We start from the raw sequence: 22,189 nt of genomic DNA on the forward strand, positions 1-22,189 counted from the left end.
TCTGAGCATCCCCAGGGAAGGGACGTTGCAGGGCAGGCACAACCTCTGCGGGACGCCAGAGAATCCCCCGGGAGCTGCTTCAAGGGGCTCACCTTGCAGGCGGGCGAGTCGGCACCCTGCCAGACCGCAGAGGCACGAGGCCAGAAGGGGAACAGGTCAGAGCCCGACGGGGCATAGCTTCTCCCAGCCCAAAGCCAGGCCGATCTGAGCCCGTGGGGGCCGACTTTTGAAACCCTACGAGCTCATGGGGACCCCCAAGGGGCTCAGCACCACGGCTCTCGGGGGCTTTCCTCCTTCCCTCTGCAGCCCCCCACGTTCCCAGCATGGCCTCGCTCTCGGGGGCAAGCTTCAGCTGTAAGAAAATTGCACCTATTCAAGGAAACACAGTTTGGTTCCAGTACGGATTGAGTATTTGTCTTTTAATCCCAGAGAAGTGAAATGCAACATTTGTTTGAGTTTGTAATAACATCCAAAGACAGAAGAATCCAAGTCCCCTACTCGGTAAAGTCATTTGTGTTTAAGGCACTCTGCAAAACCAGCTTTCGTCTCCTCTTCCTTCTGATTTTCCCCACACGGCAGCAGAATACCTGATTTTGTCTTTTCTCCATAGCGACACCCACACGTTCTTGCTCTTATCACCATCTCCGGAAATTAGCAACATTAAATACAGCGTGAGCCAAACAGAAAAACACGGGGAGGCCGGGCCAATAAATACAGACGGGCACGGGAGGGAGCATCGTGCCTGGGAAGGGGGACAAGGGGGCTTTGAGCTGCTGCGGGAAGAGGATGGGCCCGGATTTCCCTCCCTGCGGGCATTTAGGTGAATCCTGTTCCTTTTCCCTGGTTCTCCCTCCCCTGCAAAAGCCGAGGCAGGGAGGAGAAGCAGAGCCGCAGTCAGGAGAGGATGCAGCAGGGCTCCAGGCAGGCGTCCCCCCGGCAGAGCCCGCAGGGTCCCGCTCGCCCCTGGCGGGCCCTGAAACGCACGGCGGGCCCAGCCGCATGCGCCACAGGAATAAACCCCGAGTTTATTAAGCAATAAATACAAATAAATAACTTAAATAAACCGTAAATAAATACAAATAAATAAATACACAAACCAAACGCACACGCAGGTGGATGGGTCTGCTTGCACACCGAAGAGAGGGGTGGCACAAGCCCCGGACGGGGTCGGTCGCACCCCGCGTCGGTTTTGCAGTTTGTCTGTCTGCTCTGCAGGCGCCTCCCGCCCCGGGCGCGCGCAGCAGTGCCGTAAGAGCAGACAGACGGACGCGTCCCGCACAGCCTCGCCCGGGGCCGGCGGGGCCTGCCCGCACAGCCCATGGGGACGCGCGCGGCGCTGAGGCACGGCCATGAAAGCGCAAAGCGGCGGAGGGAGGCGAGGGGAGGCGAGGGGCCCGGGCACGCGGCCCGGCAGGCCCAGCCTCGGGGCGGGGGGAAGGTGTGGCAGGTGCTTCTGCGACCTGTCCCTCCCTGAGATAACAAGGTGCTGGCTAAAAAGAAGGGGAGCAGGGAAGGAAACAGCATTGGAAGGAAGAAGCATCCCACTGTGCGGTTTTACACACCCCGTCCCAGGTTCGGGATGCACCAGGGCAGGTCCTCGCTGAGGTGGGCTCCTGCTCAGCCCCTCCGGCCCTCGCAAACACAGCCCAGGGCCGCAGAGATGAGAGGCACAGCGCTTCCACCGCGCTCCCAGCATCTCACCGGCCTTCTGCTCCCTCCCACCACAAAACCTGCCCAAAGCCCTCATGCAATTCCCACTTTCTCCATCTACCAGGAAGACCACGCGCTTCTCCCGCCGGGACAGCCCCCCGCCACGCTTGCTGGTGGCTCTCGGACCCCGCAGCGATGGACGACGCGCGAGGACACAAGCAACCGAGAGCAAGAGGCGCCGGGAGGCCTCGGCTCCACGCCAGCCAAACAGCTTTGCGTGGCCCCGGTGAGACAGACGGGCACGGAGGAAACCACTTCAACAGGCTCAGCCGCCCTCTAGCCAGGCGGCGGCTCTCGCACTCAAACCCGCTCCCGGCCAGCACAGACCCAACCTGCCTAAGCGGCACGCTGCAGCTGCAAGCGCAGAGCTAGGCAGCTGCATGGCGGCACCCAATTTTCATAGCACTTTCCCACACACACTCCAACACCAGTTTCGCAAAGCACACAGGGTGTGCGTGCTTGCGACCCACTCAGCTCAGCCTCCCACAGACTGGGTCCACGCCTGCCTTCGGTCACAAGCACAGCAGAGCTGGGCTTCCCCTACAGCACGCAGCAGCGGTTTGTCTGCCGTAGGACACCTGATGCCTGTTGCGGAAAGCCCAACATGAGGACGACAGGTCTGGGACAGCCAATGCACTCGTCAACGCTACTGAACTCGGGGATGCTCAGCTGGCGCCTCCATCCAAGGAGGATCTAGTGACCACGCGCCGTTTGCAAACAGCATGGGGTAATGCCCACAAAGACAACCGACAAACCAAACCTAGCTCTGTGCATCAAATCCGGACATCAGAGAAGGAGCAGGCACGGGAGCCAGGCAGAAGAGATGGACGGGGAAAAAGGCACCGGTGCTGGCAGCACCCTCCCAAACGAGGCCACACAGCTCCAGGCAGGCTGGCAAGCAGCCATGGCCGGTCCAAAGCAACGTGGTTCCTCCCTGCTCCTCGCAGAGGACAGACTTCCCCAGGCCACTCAAGGCGCTACACAGCTGGTCTGCAACCCATTCCCGGGGCTGCTCCCAGTTCAGGTGTACCTGGCATGGTCCTTAGTGCACAAGCACAGGGGAAAACTGCTCTAGAGGACAACATGGATGAGAACAAGGTGTCCCAGAAGAGTCCACGGGAGCAAACCCCCACCAGAGGTGGGCCCACCAGCGCTGGGCCAAAGCACAAGGCTATGGCTGGGCTCTGAGCTAGATGCCAGCAGCAAGGTCAGCCATCAGCCCGCCAGCACAGGGCACAGCCAACCCCGGCACCCCGGACACGACCCAGATTTCACCAGCGCTTGGCACAGAGCACCCCAAGGGGAACACTGCAGAAACACACAGACAGCAACAGCGGCTGCCATCGTCCAGGTCTTGGGAAATCACAGCAGATGATCTGCTCAGGCTCCAGCCAGCCAACACATCCCAAAAGACGGCAACAAAATCAACAGCATCTCTCCATCAGCTCCCTCCTTCCCTCTCCTATACCAACCGGCTGGCGTCACTGCGGGGCTGCAGCTGCTCCCAGGGCCGCATGGCCAGCACGCAGCCTCCCCGAGCACAGCCCCCGGACCATCTCCGCTGGGTTTTGGAGCGCTGACAGATGGCCACGTGTCTCAGCCGGGCCCCACAGCAGCCTTGCAGGACACAGCGGTGCTCAGGGCGGCTTCACCTCCTAGCTTGTGCCTGGCCGAAACGTGGGAATGGCGGACGCCAGCTCTCAGGCTCCCATCGCGCACTGCTCAGCGGTCCTCTCCTAGCTTGGAGCTCACCTTGGGGAAACAGATTTGTCAGGGAACCCCTTCCCCAGGTTCAGATACTGCCTGAGACAAGAGACCTTCAAATGCACCACAGAGACCAGGACTACGCTCAGCACCCCAAAGCCAATGCACACGGTCTCCCCCCCTGCATCCCACGGCCACCAGCTGGCTACATCTCCAAAATGGACTGAAACCATCTCATAAAGGCAGGTGGAAAAACCTCTGCACTTCAGAGATGGGACCTGGCTAGCACCCTGGGAAAGGATTTCACAGGGTGCTTCAGGATTGTTTCTGTCCCACTAGGTCAAAAATATATTTGTCTGTCTTTTTACAAACTGAAAGGTACCCCTCCTCCCCCAAGTTTTACTGAAAATTGTATTTAAAATTTCTGCATACCAAAACACCCCTCCACACACACTTCTGATAAACAAAACATCAATGACGGCAAAAATGCCTTTGATCACATATCAGTATAAAAACACCAGCAGAATCTCACAAAAATGGGATATTTTCCCATGCTGACGATTTCCCTGTAGAAGGTCTGCTCAACAAATCAAAGCTCTTTGCCCACTCCCCCTCCAAACCTTCCTCACTGCAAGGCTTCACCCAACCCTCAGCTAAATCCAAACTTAGGCACCAAAATCAGCAGGCTGGTTCCCAGACTACCAAAGCCCTCTGCTCACGCAAGGGTGAACGGGAGGAGCAGGACCGGCTCCATTGGCTGCAACATTTGAAAGTATTCATCGAGGCTTCAACATTCCCAAAGGAAAAAAAAATTGAATCGGTAGCAAACACCGCTGAGAATAATAAATAGCTCGGGGCGATCACAGGGATTTTTGGTCTAAGATGTCTGGGGTGTCCCTGCGCTCTTGGGGACCGGCTCCCAGATGCCCGGGGTGCACATCCCACCATGGGAAAGCACAAGCAGCGGCTGAAGCTTTGCAGGAAACCGTGCGTGCTCTGAGGAGCGACGTTCCCTGCCACCTGGGAAGCTCGAGCTGGTCCCTGCCACCAAAGGGGCTCAAGGTACTAAGGTACAAGGCAGCGGCAATGCAGGAATCCTAACCAGAGGGCCTGGAGAAGCACCGTGGCGTATGTTAACCAGGCACGATCCCCGCTCAGCCGAGCTCGCGCTGCTCCTAGGCAGTTCTGCCCCTGCAGCAGCCAGCAGCCTTCCCCCAGCCTGCCGCCGCATGACACCCGGGCTGCCCAGAAGCGCGAGGCTTGGCGTGAGCACACTGGGGTAAACGCTCCTCCACCGAGGGGGGAAAAGCAGGCTCAGCGTCTTGGGGGAGCAAAGCAGCTCTGGGTTGTGCTGCCCGACGGCCAAGCTCAGGGAAGCACTGCTAATACTGCAACTAGGCTTTGTGCAAAGTGTGGAACGAGACCACCCTGCCCCTGGCCCTCCCGCAGCAGGGAGGCGCAGCTGGCCGCTCGCTGACAGAAGGCAGGTGGCACGGGAACCTCCGAGCTGGGGAATTACGAGGAGGAATTACCTAAATCCCCACAACAGTAGAAGCTGCCAGTCGCCAGCTCGCTGGCTCCCAAGGGCAGGAACCCAACCAAGCTCGAGGAGCTGCTGGGCAGCTCGTGGTTCCTGCCATGGGCAGCATTCAGCAGCCGGCCGCCATGCACCCTGCGCAGCAGGGTCTCCAGATAGCAACGGAAAAACAAGCAGGGTCTCATTTCCCATAGGGAACTGAGCTGGTCTAAAGCACAAGCCTCGCCAGAAGCTATTCGGCTCTTCCCACCCCACTCCTGCCCTCCCGGTCCCGGGCGCTACCTCCCTGCCAGGCCGAGAGCCTCCGGGTGCCGGGGCTGTCCGACGGAGAGGGAGGCAGAAGCCTGTCGGGAGGAAGCAGCTGAAGCCGTAACCATCTGTTTCACATCCTCGCGGCGCTATGGGGTGCCTGGAACCGCTTTCGTGGTGGTAGCAGCAGCAGCACAAACATGTTTTTTGCCTCTGGTGCATCCTGAGGGAGCAGCTAAAGTGCCACCTCTCCTCCCTGGTGGGACAGGGACAGGAAAGAGGAGAAATCTTGCTCCCAGGGCTAAAACAAACAGGAAATTGCACATCGCAATCCACCACGTCAGCACGTCCCCACGCACCAGGATGATGCCAGCGACCCAGGCAGCGAAGAAAGGGTGAGGAGTGAGAAGAAAATAAATAAATAAATAAAAAATCTGTTATCTGCCAAACATCTGCAACAGCACGAGGTAGTGCCCAGGGAGCACGCTCCCTTCCGTCTCCCTATGCAAACCCCGCCGCACGCTAAGGCCTGCCCAGAGCAGCATCTGCTCACATCTGGGCCTCTGACCCATGGAGAGGAAACCCCCCCAGGTGTTTTCATACACCCCCAACCCTTGCAGAGCTTGGGGAGTTACAGCAACGCACGCAGTGCCACCCTCACGAGCCCAGGCCTCGGTTCAGGTGCTGGCATCCACAAGCACTGTGTGCAAGCACACATGCAAACTTCTAGCTGTGCTGCTCTGTGGGTGGCTAAGAATGAGGCTCTCCACATGAACAGGCATTTGCGTGGAAAATGAGCAAGCACCCAACTTCTCGCAACCAACTTACGTCTGCAGTGGAAGCGCTTGAATCCTGGAGTACCTCCAAGCTTTTTTGGATACCACGCAAACACAATCACAGTCAGTAACAGCCTGGTCTCCCTTGGCTGAGTAAACAGGCATTGCTCGCAATTTCTCCTTCAGCCGAGAATAATTTTTGCTTCTGTAAAAGAAGGGTTGGCGGGGTGGGGGGGGAATGACTGAGGAACTGCAAAGGCTTAGTGCACCTTAAAACTAAAGGACATCTAACCTGCCGTTAGATTTCACCCCAAGATTGAAAAGAACTATGGCATCTCCTATATTCACAACTACTCCAAACACACCGAGACGCATGCAAAATGTCCTGCTTTGAGTCGGCTGCAGAAAACTCCTCTCGGGCAGCGGCGGCTGCCGGGCTCCAGCTCAGCACCTCAGATGGCACCAGCTCCCCCGCCGCCCCGGGCCTCTCCGTCTCCCGGCAAACCTCCGCCGAGTCCCAAAGAGCATGGTGATGGGTTGATTATCAATCCAAATGCATAGGTATAGACACTGTGGTGACACCCGCTCCCTGTCAGGGCAGACAGGAAGGTTCGCTGCACAAGCCCTCCACGTCTGGTAGGCATGGTCTCCGCTTCTACGTCTAATTGGGTGGAAAGCAGCATTTGCCACAGGCACGGTTTGATCATATTCTTGCTCCTTGCATTTCCCTGCAAGGAAACATGAGTTGTTCAGGTAAGACAGCCTCTTTTCCAGCCACAGTCTCCTAGAAGTACTCAATTCCACCTTCTGGGCAATCCGCCAGCTCAGCAATCCCTCTTATATGACCCGGTGCTGGCCAGGCCAGGCTCACACTTTCTTTCCGACTAAGAAAAAGCCGTATTTCCAATCACAGCTACAAAGGCAGGTGAACCCAAGAGGTCTGCTTTGGCTCAGAAACCCCGTTCATTTGCACCATGCTGACAGCACCAAAGTCCTCACATGCACACACTGGTGTGCGCCCCGGTGCTGCTCTACTTCGGAGGTATAACTACTATAGGCTGGCCTCGCTTGGGTCTCCACATGAGGACTTGGGCATCGTTGGCGTTGGGTTTCACTAGTGCATTTGGCGGGATGGGCTCCATCCTGCTCAGGATCCGGGGCTGCTCCTGCTGAGTCCTTCCCACCAGCCGTGCCCGCTGCCCCAGGAGCTGCATGGGATCAACCTCAATGTCCACTCGCATCCTCCACTTTATAGTCTGCAAGATGATCTTTTCCTTGGTGGTGGTGTTCATGGCCACCAGCCACGTGGTAAAGCTCTGGTCCCTTTTAATCCTGGTCAGCAGTGGCACATTACTGTTGCTCACAGGGACAGCCCACGTCACACTGGGGTAGAAATTGTCATTCATGCTCACCGAGAACCTGGAGATCTTGTTAGTGGGCCCAACCAGGGTTACAGTTTCTGTGGTGTTTCCGTACCAGGGGTAGCTCACTCCATCAGAATCACTGATGGCTTTTACTCTTCCTTCTCTCAAGTCGGGCAGCTCCCAGCTTGATCTAGTGAAGAGAAACAGAAAGGCCAGGTTATCAGGGAAACAGCAACAAGGATGCTCAGTCAGTGCCTGCAAGGGAAGGACCAAGAGGCAAGCAGCTGTGGGTGAGCACTTGCACAGTAAAATGACTGCTTTAGAACAGGGGAAAAGAGCGCAGACAAAAGGATAGCAATTCAGCCTTTGAAATCCTGCTGAAAAACTCATTGCTGCATTGCCAGATTTTCCTAAGAGGGCTCACATAATGGAGGATAAGCTGCTGGGATCGCTGCTGGTGCCCCCCCAGCATCGCTGTTACAGAGCACTGCCTAGACTTTGCCACCACATGAAACTTCCCAGCAAGGCAGGAGCTCTCGCTGCCCACGCAGGACATGGGCATGGAACAGGGCAGGCAGAGCCACGCAAAGCTGCCAGGGTTCAGCAAGGCATTAACAGGCTTTTCAGTGACTGGAGCCACTGGGCAGCTTTGCAAAACCCAACGTGAGTGACTTCAACAAGGCCACGTGCCTAACCAAAGCTGTTCCCAATGTCCATCTCTTGGGTTAACCACCAGGTCTCCTTGCTTGCAGCATGAACTCTAGAGCAGAGGGCAGCACTTTGAGCTTGGGAAATACTTCCCTACCTGCAGGAAGCTATCAAGGACCTCATTCAAGAACAAATTCAGCTTTAGTTCCTTTGCTGATTCAGTCACAGCCAGCTGAAGCCTTTGCTCTGCCAGCAAAACAGTATGTTAATTAACCTGCAATCTAACCAACTGGGCCAAAACTCATTTCAGAGTCTCTCTCAGGTCACCCTCTCCTTAATCAGCTCCTGTACTGGAAAAAACAGCCTTTCCTATCTGTCAGCTGCAGCACAGCTCTGACTGCACAAGCCAGCCCCGGAAGCTGCTTCCCCCCAGCCTGCAGCTCAGTGTGCAATTTTTACGCCTCTAAATACACGCGCTTGCATAAACGCATATACGATAATTAGAAATCGCAATTACGTCTGCCGTTGGTGGGATGAAATCCCTGTAACGTTGTGGGGGTTGTGGGTGGGGGGAAATTCCAGCCAAGAGCTTGGCTGGCGACCACATTAGCAGCACCATGCGAACACGGCAACGGGAGCAGATTGCCACGTAGTAATCGCCAGCTGGGACCGGGACAGCTCCCAGCCTCGGCGACTGCCCCGAACAAGCCCCAGCGCAGCTCCCAGGCACCTTTCCTGAAATCCCAAGAACTGGAAAAGCAGACACTCTCTGAATGCCGAATACAGTGTCAGTCTAAAGGCCACTCCCCCCACTTGTGGAAAGGGGCAGGAAGAATCACCTCTGTGCCATTTTGCTAGGTCTCGGTCTCAAGGCAGGGCAGGTTCCCGGAGTGCAAGCATCTTTACTCAAAACCAAAAATTGGTAGCATCACTGCTAGAACGAAAGAAGGGAGAAAAGCACAGGAAAACCTGAAAAACACTCAGGCGCTTTGCTTTGGTTGAAATCTCCTGTGAGTCAGGGCTCTGGCTTCAAGCAGATCAGGGCTCCAAAGCTACCTACAAACAGCAGGGGACATCTGGCTTCCATCCTGCCCGAGGAGTGATACTCTCCCTTCGCTCTGACATTCCCAAGCACTCTAAAGCAGCGTGCCAAGGAACCTGCCCTGCTACGAAAGCTCGAGGACGTGGATCAAGTGCTCACACCACGCAACAGCAGCACGCAGGCGGCATTTCACCAGCTTGCAGAGCTGCTGCTCCCCCCTCCCCTCACGCCAGTGCGTTTCCCGGAGGATCCCAAGGGCACACGGTCCTGCGTGCCACCCCTGCACCAGCCCCGGCACCAGAGCCGGGACAGCAAACCCAGGGGAACAGCTGGCAAGGCAGGAGTCTTTTTTCTGGCACTTACAGCAAAAACACCTTAAAAAACAACAACAAAAAACAAGTTAGGGGTTTTCGTTTTATAGGGACCAGCTCCTCTGCCGTCCCCAGCGCCCAGCCCCTCTGCCCTTGAGGAAGGGCCGGAAGCTGATCCCAGCACGTTCCTGCAGCGTCTGGCGCCCACGAGAAACCCTGGGCAGGGTTTGACTTTCAGGAAGGGCTGCTGGGACAGGGCAAGCTCAGCAGTTTCCCTGCCACAGAGCAGGGGTCTCAAGGCAAACCTGGGACAGGCCCTGGCTGCTCCCACTTCCCACGTGGGACGAGGGTTGGGGGAGCTGTGACACCCCCAGATGCAGCAGGGGCAGGGCAGAGCAGCTGCAGGCGCTCCCGGCAGCGGGGACAGCCCCGCGGGCAAAACCGCACCAGCACCGCTTCTGCCGCCACTCCCTGCTGGAAAGCGGAGCAGCCCGGAGCTGCACGAGGTGCCGCGCACCTCCAAGCCAGGGATGGCTAGGGCAGCCTCCATCTGCTCCCTCCTCTGCAGACGCTAGCAAGCTGTCTCCGAAAACGACTGCACCACAGCCTCCAGGCTGTGGAGAGAAGGTGCTTTTCCAGCACAGGAAAGTGAGAAACCGGGGAAGGCGAGAAAGAAAGCAAGTCACACTCCTACGTGGTGCGGGGAACACCGCTCAGACCAGGGGTTCCCAGGGACCACCCTCGACAGCTGGGGCGGCAGCTCCCAGCGCACGCCGAGGCGCTGCCCAGGCGCGCAGACAGGGTTTGCGCACCGCTCCGCGCCACGCGGGCTGGAAACCCACATTTCCAAAAGAGTCACTCCTTGCCGCTCACTCACAACCCCAATTTCTGTGAACGGAGGCAGACAGGACTCGACTACGTGGTAAATCCTCAGCCGCCATCACTTCTCCAACTGCCTCAGAGCAGCAAGGACCAGACCCTCTGCAGCGAGGACCCTCTGCCGGGCTCCACGGCAAAGCGCCCAAGGACAGTAACAAGCCAGGCCTGGACCTCACAGTGAACAGCAAAGGTAAAAAACGAAATATTCAACAGCTGCTTCACTTCTTAAGCGCCCCCCCCAACTGAGCAGGGGTACCAAGGGAAACAGCATGCCACCCTCTAATTAGACACCAGATCACAGCACAGGGGATGATGGGGGGACGGGACTGAAGTCACGCAATCAGACTCCACTCTGCCATTTGCTAACTTGAGAGCACCAACTTTATAACCTTAAAAGAAGGGCATTTAGCACAGAGCCGCCAGGGCTTTGCTCTGAATGGCACTTTATGCAGAGCGCAGCACTGGCAGGCAGCAGGAGCACCCGGGCACCGACAACCCGGTAAGCTGGATCCGCACCCACCAGCAAGAGGGGAAACGGAGGCAACGGCTCCGCTGCCACGAGACTAGCTCCGGATCGCGTGTTCCTCCAGGGACCGCGGGCAGCACAGACAGCAGCAGGGGTGCAAAGCTGCCAGGGGCCACCCATCCCTCCGGCAGCACCGTGCCACGCAGAGCCACCCCCTCCTCTACCTGCCCTGGGAAAAATGAGGGCTCTGCTGTTCCCAGGCAGGTATCAGGGAAAGCAGCGGGTTAATCAGACGAGTGCAGCTGAGGACAAGCCTAGCCACGAGCACGGCATTGATCGGCAGCTTCTCACACATGCACACATCTAATCGGAGACAGATCCCATGATGAGCTCTGGTCACAGGGCCAGTGCCTCCTCCTCGGGGCAACCATCTGTCCTGCTCCGAACGGGCATCTCAGCCAGGCTCCAGAGGGAGACCGGGGGCCCCGGCACTCACAGAAGTGTCTGCAAGACTCCTCAGGCTCCATGCAGGCCCCAGCGGCTGGGGCAATGTCACACGAGAGGGCAGACTGCCCTTCCCTCCGATCGCTGACGGCCCTGCTCTCTGCCTCTCCTCAGGACCAGGCTGAGGACTTCAGCCACTTACCGAATTAGCAGGGCACGGCCTGTGGTGCTGCAGATCGCCATGCACACCGTTAGCTCCGGCTGGGGCGTTAGCGGTGAGCCCACGGCCAGCACGTTCTCCCGGCAGACGAGCATCCCCAAAGTGGCGCAAGCCCAGGACACACACCCTGACCCATGCGACGTGGCATCAAGACCACGGCTTTTGTTTCGCAGTACCACGAGGTACTGCCTTAACAAGGCTAACGTTAGTGAGAGAGGCAAGGTCTGCCTTTAGACCCACAGGTACAGTCAGAAGGAAGGGAAGGGTTTTGGGGCACGCAAAGGTTACCTGACTTCCACCAGCCAGGTACCAGGACGGTCTCAGCGGAGATGGTGCCCGGAGCAGAGCCATGGGTGCTGGGGCCAGGCAGGTGTCCGGAGCCCCGGCCCACAGCGATGCCACCAGGACATCTCCCAGCTGTCAGCTCCTCTGCAACGTGCACCAGACCGGCCAGTCCTGGCACAGCCAACCACCCCTCGCCACTGGCACCACTGAAGAGGGACTCACCACCAGGCCGTGGAAGTCACATCCCCAACCCATCGCAGACCTGCGGCAACCCCATTTCGGCTGCTCTGGCTGCTAGAATTGGGGGTCCTCTACAGTCCGATGCCTGCTACTTTCTGTACTGAAACTCTCCTTAAAGATGGCTCCCTCCCTTTCTAGTTTCTGCAAAATAAATAAAGAAAAAAGCTGCCCAGCACTTTTTTCATGACAGAAAAGGACCAACAATTTGGTTTTGCCTAGGCTTTTCAAGCAGGGCTGCAGCCCAAGACAATTGCTGTCTGAAACTTCCCCGCTCTGCCCAGCTCCTCTGAGCTTCAGCTGCCACTGCATGCAAGCAGCAGCGCTTGAGATGTCCCCGCGACTCCCATCATCTGTCTTTGGGCTCCGATCGCCCCAGCCTGGAACCCCCCACCTCCAAAAGGCAAAGCAAAAGAGCCTGAGCCAGTGATAATGCTGCCAGGTCCCAAAATGGCTCTGCCTCTGCACTGCCGGACTGTGCCTCAGCCTGGGTGCAACCCAACCCAGCAGGATGCCGCGGTGGCCCCCCCTTTGCAGTGTGGTGCTACTCCCACAACGCCGCCAAGGAAAGAGAGGCCGAAAGGCTGCAGCAACCACAAAGCACACGGGGAGCCCTCCCGGGGCCCGGCGGCAGCAGCCAGCTGACATGCTGAGCAGTGCCCACACGTGCACCGAAACCGCGTGCCACAAGCTGCAGGCACGCAAGCGGTCCCGCAGGCTAACGCGCCCGGCGCACAGCAGTCGGGACACACTGCCGCCTCTCCCTGCTCCCCCCAGGGGCCAGCAGGCACAGGGTGCAGCAAGGGGGTGCCATGCCCTGCTCAGCCCATCTCAGCCCCCACCCCCTGCAAGCGAGCGGGAAGGAGCAGCAGCCCCGCGAGGCTGCAGCGCTCTGCCAGAGCGGCAACCTCCTGAGGACACAGGAACGTGACGCTGCAAAGCACACGGAGCCCATGCCAGCACGGGCCAGCGCAGCCCCGCAGTGCCTCCACACTGGGTCCTCGATGTCCCCCAGCAAACCCCCTGCACGACCACCAGTGCCACATCCCCAGCTTCAACTGCTTCGAATCCGCGCTCAGCTGCTCTCACAGCAGGACACCCTTCGGCGAGCAAACTCCCGGAGCTGCTGGGGATGCCAGGACGGCGGGAACACGTGGGGCAGCTCCTGCGCGGACCCTCGCCGAGGAAGCCCTGCAAGGCTGTCGCGTGCACCCCGATCCTCCGCTTACCTCCCCGGGCAGTGGGAGTGCACAACCCTCCCCACTTCTTACGGGGGATGGCAGCGTAACAAAAGGGCACGCAGCACTACAGGCTCTGGGCCTCCCCGCGCGCTAGCAGCACAGCCCACATTCACTTAACGGCTTTCTGGGCAATTATAAACCACTGGCAACTTTCACATGCAATACACCCAGGCACCAGCACCAGGAGCCTGTAAAACAGATCCATCTAGCCATTTGCAGCCGTATTTTCTGCTTTTCTCCTATCACCCATTTCAAACAGCAGAAAACACAGCCACAGAGCCAACAGCTTTGTTCCTCTGCACCCTCCCCAGTCATCAGCACATTCTTAACCTTGGAAAAAGTGTGTTTCCTACAGCCTTTATATGAATACCACGAACAGAGCAAAGCTTTTCCCTTTTAACAGCAAGCAGAGGAACTCCTCTAGAGTTGTCTGCACTCATAACCCCGCCACCAGAAGAATCGCTGTTCAACAGGGCCCAGCTGGAGCAAAAGCCTTTGAACAATAAAAATCCAGAAGTTGACAAGACTCCCAGCGTTAACTCCGCCTCCAGCAGCAGAAAGTCCTTGCATGTCAGAGCCTGGGTACTGCCCGCAATTGAACTTTCTGAAGTCTTAGGCTTATGCGCGCTGAAAGGCTCGAGTCTGGTTTGCTTTGGGAATCAGCAAGAGAAATCCTGCAGGAGGCCGAACAGGAGGGTTAGCAGGGCTCCAGGCAGCGTGAAAAGCCGTCACCTGCCTTCCATGCAGCGAGGAGCTCAGGGTGCAGAGGGACTGCCCTCTGTCAGCCGGAGCTGGCAGGAGCACTTTGCAGATTGGGGTTTTTCATTCATTTACCAGCTGATGCAGAAACCTGCTCTAGGACAAGAGGAGAGGAGGCAGCTCAAAGCAGGGCCATCCCCGCTGCCACAGGGCTGCCAGCTGGGCTCAGAACCAAGGCCCAGAGGCAGCGATTTGCTGCCGAAGGAGCAAAGCACCGGGCAGCAGCTACCACTCTGTGCCCACGTGCACTGGTCAGAGCAAAGCGCTAAAGCTAAAGAGGAGTTATTGCTACCACAACCTCGTGCTTTGCTCTTTGCAAGAAAAATGCCCCCCGACCTTCTCTCTACAGCTCCCCAGGCAAGGGTTTCTGTTATCCGCACGTTTCAACACTGCCACGCTAATACTCCAGGCAATTCCTGTGATCGCTGGGTGTCAGCACCGCTAATAGCTGAGCGTTTGCAGAGCTTGCCAGCTCCCGGCCACGGCAGGCTTCCTGACAGCTCTGCGAGCCGCAGAGGGACCGGGGGCTCTTCAGCCAGCTCGCCCTTTCCGCGGCGGCACTCCGCAGGGCTGCCGCCAGCAACACGCACTGCAAACTGAGCAGAACGGAGATGCTGCTGCCCTGTTCCCGGGAATGCAGCGGGAAGTCCCAGGCTGCCTGGACATCCTCTCTGGACCACGCCGCCACGCACCCGGGCGGGCGCAGAAATGCCTGGGGCATTCCAGGCGGCCTTCGGCGAAGGAATTCTGCTCGCCTCTTCTCCAGCAGAGCTGAGCCGCAACAAGCACAGCAACATGCAACTAGGGAGGGCCCCGAGGTCCACACCAGGCCCCCAAACCACTTTCCTTCCCTTTACACGCCTTAAACCCACCCTAACCCCCTCAGCTGCTGGGGGGCAGCGGAGGACAATCCGGGGCGCAGGCAGCCCCCCAAGCCGAGCCCCCCCTCCCCCGCCGGGCCCGCCGGTGCTCACACGCCGAGGTCGCTGTAGGTGTTGTAGAACTCCATGTGGTTGCAGGCCTGGATCCAGCCCACCACCCAGGTGTGCCGCCGGGCGATGGGCGGCATGAGGACGCGCGCCGAGGCGCGGAAGTAGGGCGTGCGGTAGCGCAGCACCACGGGCGAGCTCTCCTCGATGGCGGTGGCCGCCGGCTCGATGGTGGCCGACACGTCCGACACCACGATGTGCTCCCGCCGCACCCGCGCCTTGCAGGCCACGCTCTGCAGGCACCCCATGGCCGCCGCCCCGCCGCGGTCACCCGCCGCCGCCGCCGCGCCGCGGGCGGGGGGCGGCCCGTCCCCCCGCCGAGCGCCCGCCGCGCCCGCGCATCGCCGACGCCGCCCGCGCACCGGCGCCCGCACCGGCGCCGGCAGGGCGAACGCGCCGCCGCGCCTCTTGCGGCCCTCGCCGGCTGCCGTCCGCCGGCCGGCCGGCCTGCCGGGGGAGGGGGGGGTGGGCGGGGCGGCGCCGGGGACACGTGCACGGGGCGGGCGGGGCCACATCACGTGGCGCGGCGGCGCGGCGGGAGCGCGCGGGGCGGGGGCGGGGGGGGGAAGAGGGGGCAGCGCGCGTGGCCGCGCAGCGCAGCGGCGGGGGGTGGTGCGGGGAGGGGGAACAGCCGGGGAGGGGGAACAGCCGGGGGGCGCCCCGCGGAGGCGGTGCGGGCGGCCGGGAGACCCACGGGGCGGGGGGGGGGAACGCGTCTCCACGGCAACCGGCGGCGTCACGTGGGCGGCGGAAGCGGAAGCGGGGACGCGGCGCGGCCGGGGCGTCGGCGGGTGCCGGTCGGGAGGACCGGGCGCAGCGGCGGGGTCCGGCCGGCCGGGGACCCGCCGCCGCCATGCCGAGCCCGCGCAGCAGCCGCGAGCGGCGCGGCGGCCGGCCCGAGTTCCTGTCGCTGGTGAGCCAGCGCGGCGGCGGCGCCCCGGAGAGCCCGTGCCGCCGGCGGGAGGCGGGCGGCGCGACGGCGCTGCCCGAGGAGGACTGCATGCGGCTGAACCCCTCCTTCGCGGGCATCGCCCTCCGCTCGCTGCTCGCCGTCGACCTCTGGGCCTCCAAGCGCCTGGGCGTGTGCGCGGCGGAGGGCTCGGCCTGGGGCGGCGCCCGGCCGCTCATGAAGGTCGTCGAGGTGTCCGGGCACGGCCTCCCCTGGCTGCTGGGCACCGCCTACGGGCTCTGCCAGAGCGACAGCGCGGCCACCCGCGAGGTGCTGCTCAACCTCCTCTTCGGTGAGCCGGGGCCGCCTGCAGCCGCGGGGGAGAGGAGGGCGCCCGGCGCGGGGGGAGCTCCCGCAGCGCGGGGCCCGCGGGGCTGAGCGACCGGGGCAGCTGCGAGCAGCCCTCGCGCTGGGGAGCGCGGAGATGGCTCGTGCGTCGCGGCTCGAGCCGCACGCTGAAATTTCTGATGCCCAGATGCTTTCCCCGGTTGTACAGAACTCTGGGGGAGCTGAACTCTGTTTTAGTCCCTCAGCTTACCGGAAAAGCGCGTTCCAGATGCATCTGCCCGGTGCTGTGACACCAGCCGTTTCCCTGACTAGCTGCTGCTGCTCTGCTCCGGAGTACAACCATCTGCGCCCTTGGGCCTGCCACACACCGTACCTGCATGGAGTAATAATCTGTGTCAGCCAGTGGGAAGGCTTGGCTTAGAGCATACATCTTAATCTTGTGTGCTGTAACGTTCCCACCTGCCCCCAAAGCCTATCCTGTTTGGCATACCTCAGCTCACCTTTGCTCGTTTAGAAACTGTAACCACCCTAGAGCAACAGACCTTTTCACATTCCCAATTCTTACATTTTTATTAGTTGCAAAATAACAAATGACTCACATTTATTATGCAAGTCAAAACTTGTTTGGCTGCAAGCTGATGGTTTTGTGCATCTTTTTGCATTTAACAATGCATGGTTAAACTACAGCATCATATCAGAGCCAGAGGGGAGGGACCTGGAGGCCTCTAGCCCAGCCTCTGCTTGGCACCAGGTTCAGGTGCCATGGCGAGGCCTGAAGCCCGCTAGGCTGGAGACCCCCTTACCTCCCTGGTGCCCTGTCCCAGGCTGCAGCACCCACCTGGAGGAAGGCGTTTTTCCTAGTGTCCAAGCTGTATGTAAGAAAGAAAAAGTGATCAAAAGAAAACCCATTTAGGTTTAAATGGAAAAATTGTGTTCTCAAATGGTTATCCAAAGAGAGTGAACTAACTGAAGTGACTGAAAGATCTGGTGCCCAGAAACATGCCTGGGAACAAGGGGAAATCAGTCTCTTGCATAGGCTTCCTTGGAAGAAGTGGCCCCAGCTGTCAGCACTGCGAGCTAAGCTAGCTGAGTTGCAGGGATGGAGAAGGCACATGCTGTCCTGCACAAGAAGTTGTTCTTGCCAAATGCTGGCTGAATGCTTCTCCCACAGAGGTGCTTCTCTGCCGACTTCTACTGCAATAGCTGTTAGTGCTCTTTGAGCAAGCCAGCATTATTTGAATCATCTTTATTCAGCTCTTGAAAAGCCAAAGCGTGATTGACTTTTAGGCATTAATCCCGCCAGCAGCAGGGAGAGGCCAGGCTGTAGGAGCTCTGGAGCTGTGTACCGTCACACCTACTAGGGGGAGCTTGCAGCCCTTTGGACTGAGCTGCAGCTGAGCAGTTAAAGTGGACTGATCATTCACCACTGTTGCTTTGACCCCAGCTGCTAGGGTATGCAAAGCAATGCTGAGTCAGAGTGGCTGACAGGGCCCTTTCAGGAGAGGACTCCTGGGAAATATTAACCCCTTGGCTGCCTTCAAAATAAGGGGCCAGTTTGAGCCCCAAGTCTTGGAGAGAGCAGATTTTCTAGAGAAAGAAAAGCCCTTGAGTGCGAGTCAGGCTGAGTGATGGTGCTGGCTGTGGCTGGCAGAGGGTCTGGCCTCTGCGTGAGGGCTGCATGTGGTAGAGAGCACATCTTCAGTCTCCATCAACACATGCGGGCAGAGGCCAGGCCCTGGACGAGTGCCGTGCTCTCCCTACCCAGTCATTGCTGCTGTGGAAAGTACTGCCTTTTCCTGGCAGGTTTCAGTAGCCGTGTGTTTTCTTCTCGGTAAATGGCTTTGCTTTGATTCCTGCCTTGTTTTTCATTGAGACAAAGCCTTCCTTTCTCACTTGCTCTTGCTGTCTCCTAGCATTGCTGCTGGATTTAGTGCTGGTGGCGGTGGTGAAAGGGCTCGTGAAGCGGCGGCGGCCCACCCACAACAAGATGGACATGTTCGTCACCATCTCCGTGGACAAGTACTCCTTCCCATCGGGCCATGCCACCAGAGCCGCCTTGGTCTGCCGTTTCGTTCTGCACCACCTGGTGCTCGCCGTCCCGCTGCGGGTCCTCGTGGTGCTCTGGGCCCTCATTGTCGGCATTTCGAGGGTCATGCTGGGCAGGCACAACGTGACAGATGTGCTCTTCGGCTTGTTCTTGGGCTACGCGCTGTACAGCGTGGTGGAGTACTGCTGGCTGTCACCGCTCAGCGCGCCTGCTCTGTTTGCGCTCTGGAGCAGCTGATGGCTGGGCCTCCTCGAGGAGGAAGTGCACACCCTGTTCTCTATGCTGTGCACAGGGCGGGTACCGGGGCTCGTTGAACCAACATCTTAGATTTTATCTAACCAGCCAAAACTACAACACTAACGGAGCTCCCGGGGCTGTACTTGGACATTTGGTGCTGTCTTGCCCTCCCACTGGGCTCTCAGGCAGCGCGCACCAGCCACATGGCTGCACTCACTGTTCTCCTGGGAAAAAACAGCCCTTGCAGAGCCTGGGGAGGAGCTGACACATTCATCTGGCAGCTCGCTGCTGATACTGTGAATCAGTGTGCCCTTGCTGGGCATCGGCTGTGTTAGCCCTTGCAGTGTAAGTGGCAGCTGTGGCTTTGCAGGGATTTCTCAGTGATTGCTCACATGTCTGTGTGCTGTAAATACGCTGAGCTATGCTGTGGTGAGCATGCACTGTGCAGCCTGTTCCATAATGTCTGACTGGAGGGGACTCGCTGGGGTCTGTCCTCTTGGGTTTGTAAAAATATCTGCCTTCCCAAGCAACGCATGTGTCTCTCCTGTTGCTCTTCAGTTAAGCACTTCACCGAGGCCAAATCTCAACCTAGAAGGATGCAGGCATCAGGCTCCTAGGGCCTTGGGGAAAGGATGGGGTGACCAAGGGTTTGGTCTGGCCATTTCTGAGGCAGTGGGTGACTGGAGAAGTGGCTCCCAGCAGCAGGCTGCTCTTAAAGCCATTGTGCAGAGCCTTCCAGCTCCTGCTTTCTCCATGGGATTCCTGCTTTCTCCATGGGATTTTTTTTTTTAATCTCCCAGAGAGTGGTAAAAAGAGGGTTCACAGCAACTTAAATTTGTTAGTGCGTGTTATGAGTGCCACTGACAGTGGCACACAGTGTGAGCCGCTTCCCCATAGCCCTTGCAGCTGCAGCTCTCTGTACACCCTTGCCCAGGCTGCTGGAGTTGGGCCCAGGAGTTGGGCCTTACCTGCATTCCTGCCAAGAGGTGTCCCTGGCTGCACCAACAGCAGCTGCAGCTCCCTGTGCTCCAAGGACATTGACTCTACATTTTTACTGTGACTGTTTGCCCTAGCAACATTTTTTGTTGTTGTTGTTTTTAATAAAGCAGAGAATGGGTCTGAGTCATGCCTCACCCACTCCTGAGGCCTAAGAGCAGCTGCCTTCTATCTTAAAACCTCTGCTTTTGCCTTGGGGAACTGACTTGCTGGGGGGAGGCAGGACACAGTGACCCTTAGCTGGCCTGGGGCAGCCCTGCTGTGCAGCAAGTGCTGCCCACATTGGGCAGGACCACACCTGAGGGAAGCATTGCTCCTCACTGCAGCTGAGCTCTCCATCCAGGAGAAAGCCTTAACCTCTCATCTGCTGCTGCTGGGAGGGATCATGTGTCTCCTAATTCCTGGGACCCTCTGCATCAGCCCTTCCCCACCATCCACCTCCCCAAGATACCTGCTCAGCTCCAGCTGGTGGGAAACAGGGCTTTTGCAAACCACCTCCTGCTTTACCGGAAGAGAACGTTGCCTGGCCCCAGCAAGGGCCAGGGCCCAAACCCACAGTACCCAAACAGGGCAAGCAGGGCAGGGCAGGAGATTGCAGCCAGGTCCATCCAAGAGTCCAGATCACCAGCCAAGTTTGCAGTGACAAGACAGGTCCAAGATGAAGCTGGGAAGGAAATCCGCAAATCAGGGTCAGTCAGGATCAAGTGCAGTTTCAGTGACTGCCAAGGAGGCCCATGGTGACAAAGCAGAGCTGACATCAAGCTGGGAATATGACCCACAGGTTGGGGCATAGATGAGCAGTGCAGGGGCATGGCTGGGGTGGAGCTGGAGACCAGCACTGCAACGGCATTGCTATGGACTGAAGGCCCCAGGGGGAACTGAAATAAGCTCCTGGGCCCATGAGCAGAGGGAGTGGGTGGAGGCCTCAGGTGAGGCTCTTCAGGGCCATTAAGTCTATCAGTGCACTCAGTGCCCTGGGGAAGGTGAGCTGATGAAGCTGTTGGCAATATGTTTGCATTGCAGTTTGGGGGTTACACAGTGGCAAACAAATTCTCTGGGTTGCACCACACACCAGACGTCTGGCCAGGCCCGCTGAGACAGCACCTCGCCACCCCTTCCTCTCCCGGGGAGAGGAGAGCAGTGGCTGTGGGTTCACAGGGCGTCTGCGTGCCGCACAGCAGCGCTCTTGGATGTGGTCAGGGTTTGGGGCAATCAGGGCTTGTCGAGCCATGCCAAAACACCCTAGCTGTTCTTTTTCCTAAACACGGGGCGCTCCCTGTCCAAGCGGGTCTTACGGCCACTGGGCTCTTCCTCTCCTGCCCCTGCCCCACTGGTCACGTGCTGCCTGCGCCGCCCTTCGCCTTGGTTCCGCTGCTCCGCACTGCTGCCAGCGAGACCTTTGCATCTCCTGGTGCGTGGGAGAAGGGGAGGTGTGTTTGTACATGCTTTCCAGTTTCCAGCTACTGGAGCCATGGGCTGCCAGTCCTTTGCCTGCCCGTGCATCCAAAATGCTGTGGCCCGGCACGCTCCCTCTGGTCTGGGTCTGACCAAGGCCTTCCCGTGAGGAGGGGAAGAGCCCAGCCCCTCGCCATGGGACCGAGCTGGGCCAGGGAGCCCTCAGCGGCCCCGGCTGCAGTCCTTATCACTGAGCCCCTTCCCTCACCAGCAGGACTGGAGCAGTGCCTGCAGAGTTTACAGAAGAAACCAGCAGAGATCGGAGCAGAAAGGAAAATAGGCCCAGCACTGCCTCCCTGGTGACCCCGTGCCGATCTCCGTGCCTGGTGTGAGATGCTCCTGCTGGTTACAGGCGGAGGTGCGGAGCATGGGTTGGCAGCACAGTGCCTCCGCCAGAGCCAGAGCTCAGCCTTTGCCAGCGGCAAGGGGTTGTGCCGCGATGGTGTGGTTGGCTCAGCCCCCCACAACTGGGGAGCCCAGTAACAGCCGGGACACCTGAACAGCCCAGCAAGCTTTGGGGGCCAGGGCTTCTCCCCAGATGGTACCTTTGCCTTGCAAAGACGGCAGCCACCCTTATGCCCAAGGCTGCCTGAGGTGTGAAAATCTGTCTTTTCATGGGCAGAAAGAGCTTTATGATGTTTATTGCTAACCCACTATGAGTTTTAGAAGCTTAAAATCTATTTCAGCTGCAAACCTTGGCCTCTCCAGCCCGGCACCTTGCTCAGCTCCGGAGGGGTGCCAACATCAAGTGCTCTGGAGCCAGCAAACATGAGAGCAAGTTTCCACCACAGCCTTCAGTCGCTCTCTGGCTACCAGTGCTTTGGGAGCCAGCAGCGTGCTCCTGAGCCTGCTGGTCTCTGCCTCGCACAGCCCGCAGAGAGCTGTACAGAGCCGTGGTGTCTTTTCCGACCCAAGCCCCCTGCCAGCAACACCTCGCCCCACGGCTCCCAGCCCAACGGTCCTCCTTGCACTGGGACCTCCTGGCCCCTGGGGTGCAAACCGGCTGGGAGCATAGCAGGGGCTACGGGACGCCACGTGCTGACATGCCCAGTGCCGGTCCTCCCGGGGCGGTGGGGAATGTGGGCGACCCAGAGCAGGGCGCCTACGGGGCAGACGGGGCAGGTGGAGCCACATGTGCACCCTGGGTACTACAGGGTTTAGCATAAGTGGGGTTGTGCTGATCCCGATAATCTGGAAGGTTAAAGTTCAAGGAAGCGCTTGGCTTTCCAGCCCTGCTTTTCCAATTTGCATGCGCAGCGCCAGGCTGTATCTTTGCCTCTTTTGCAACCCCCTCCCCCCTTCAGCCCTGTGTCCCCATGGTGAAGGCAGCACAGAGGTTCCCCTGCGTCCCAGCAA

At 59.0% G+C, this 22,189-nt stretch overlaps 2 protein-coding genes across 3 annotated transcripts; one reads left to right on the plus strand and one right to left on the minus strand.

Moving 5' to 3' along the window:
• Nucleotides 1–404: 404 nt before the first annotated feature.
• FAM78B (family with sequence similarity 78 member B) lies at nt 405–15,320 on the minus strand. 2 transcript variants are annotated; one of them, XM_026123383.2, is made up of 3 exons: nt 14,847–15,320; nt 7,389–7,530; nt 405–6,704 (listed from the first exon to the last, which is right to left on the minus strand). In XM_026123383.2, exons 1-3 carry the CDS (start codon nt 15,107–15,109, stop codon nt 6,429–6,431), a joined length of 681 nt encoding a protein of 226 aa, XP_025979168.1. In that variant the 5' UTR covers nt 15,110–15,320; the 3' UTR covers nt 405–6,428. The 2 variants fall into 2 exon arrangements, with proteins under 2 accessions (XP_025979168.1, XP_025979167.1); XM_026123382.2 differs by having other exon boundaries at nt 6,551–7,530.
• Nucleotides 15,321–15,615: 295 nt separating this feature from the next.
• PLPP6 (phospholipid phosphatase 6) lies at nt 15,616–19,535 on the plus strand. Its single transcript, XM_026123387.2, has 2 exons — nt 15,616–16,102; nt 18,012–19,535. The coding sequence occupies exons 1-2, from the start codon at nt 15,715–15,717 to the stop codon at nt 18,380–18,382; spliced, it is 759 nt and encodes a 252-aa protein (XP_025979172.2). The 5' UTR covers nt 15,616–15,714; the 3' UTR covers nt 18,383–19,535.
• The last annotated feature ends 2,654 nt before the right edge of the window (nt 19,536–22,189 follow it).

Source organism: Dromaius novaehollandiae, chromosome 8 (genome assembly GCF_036370855.1).
Source record: "Dromaius novaehollandiae isolate bDroNov1 chromosome 8, bDroNov1.hap1, whole genome shotgun sequence".
NCBI lineage: Eukaryota > Metazoa > Chordata > Aves > Casuariiformes > Dromaiidae > Dromaius > Dromaius novaehollandiae.

Coding starts and splice junctions, on each gene's coding strand:
- FAM78B (XM_026123382.2), bottom strand. CDS start 15,109: ATGGGGTGCCTGCAGAGCGTGGCCTGCAAGGCGCGGGTGCGGCGGGAG. Junction 7,531..14,846: donor ACCTACAGCGACCTCGGCGT/GTGAGCACCGGC, acceptor TCTCTTCACTAG/ATCAAGCTGGGAGCTGCCCG.
- PLPP6 (XM_026123387.2), top strand. CDS start 15,715: ATGCCGAGCCCGCGCAGCAGCCGCGAGCGGCGCGGCGGCCGGCCCGAG. Junction 16,103..18,011: donor GCTGCTCAACCTCCTCTTCG/GTGAGCCGGGGC, acceptor GCTGTCTCCTAG/CATTGCTGCTGGATTTAGTG.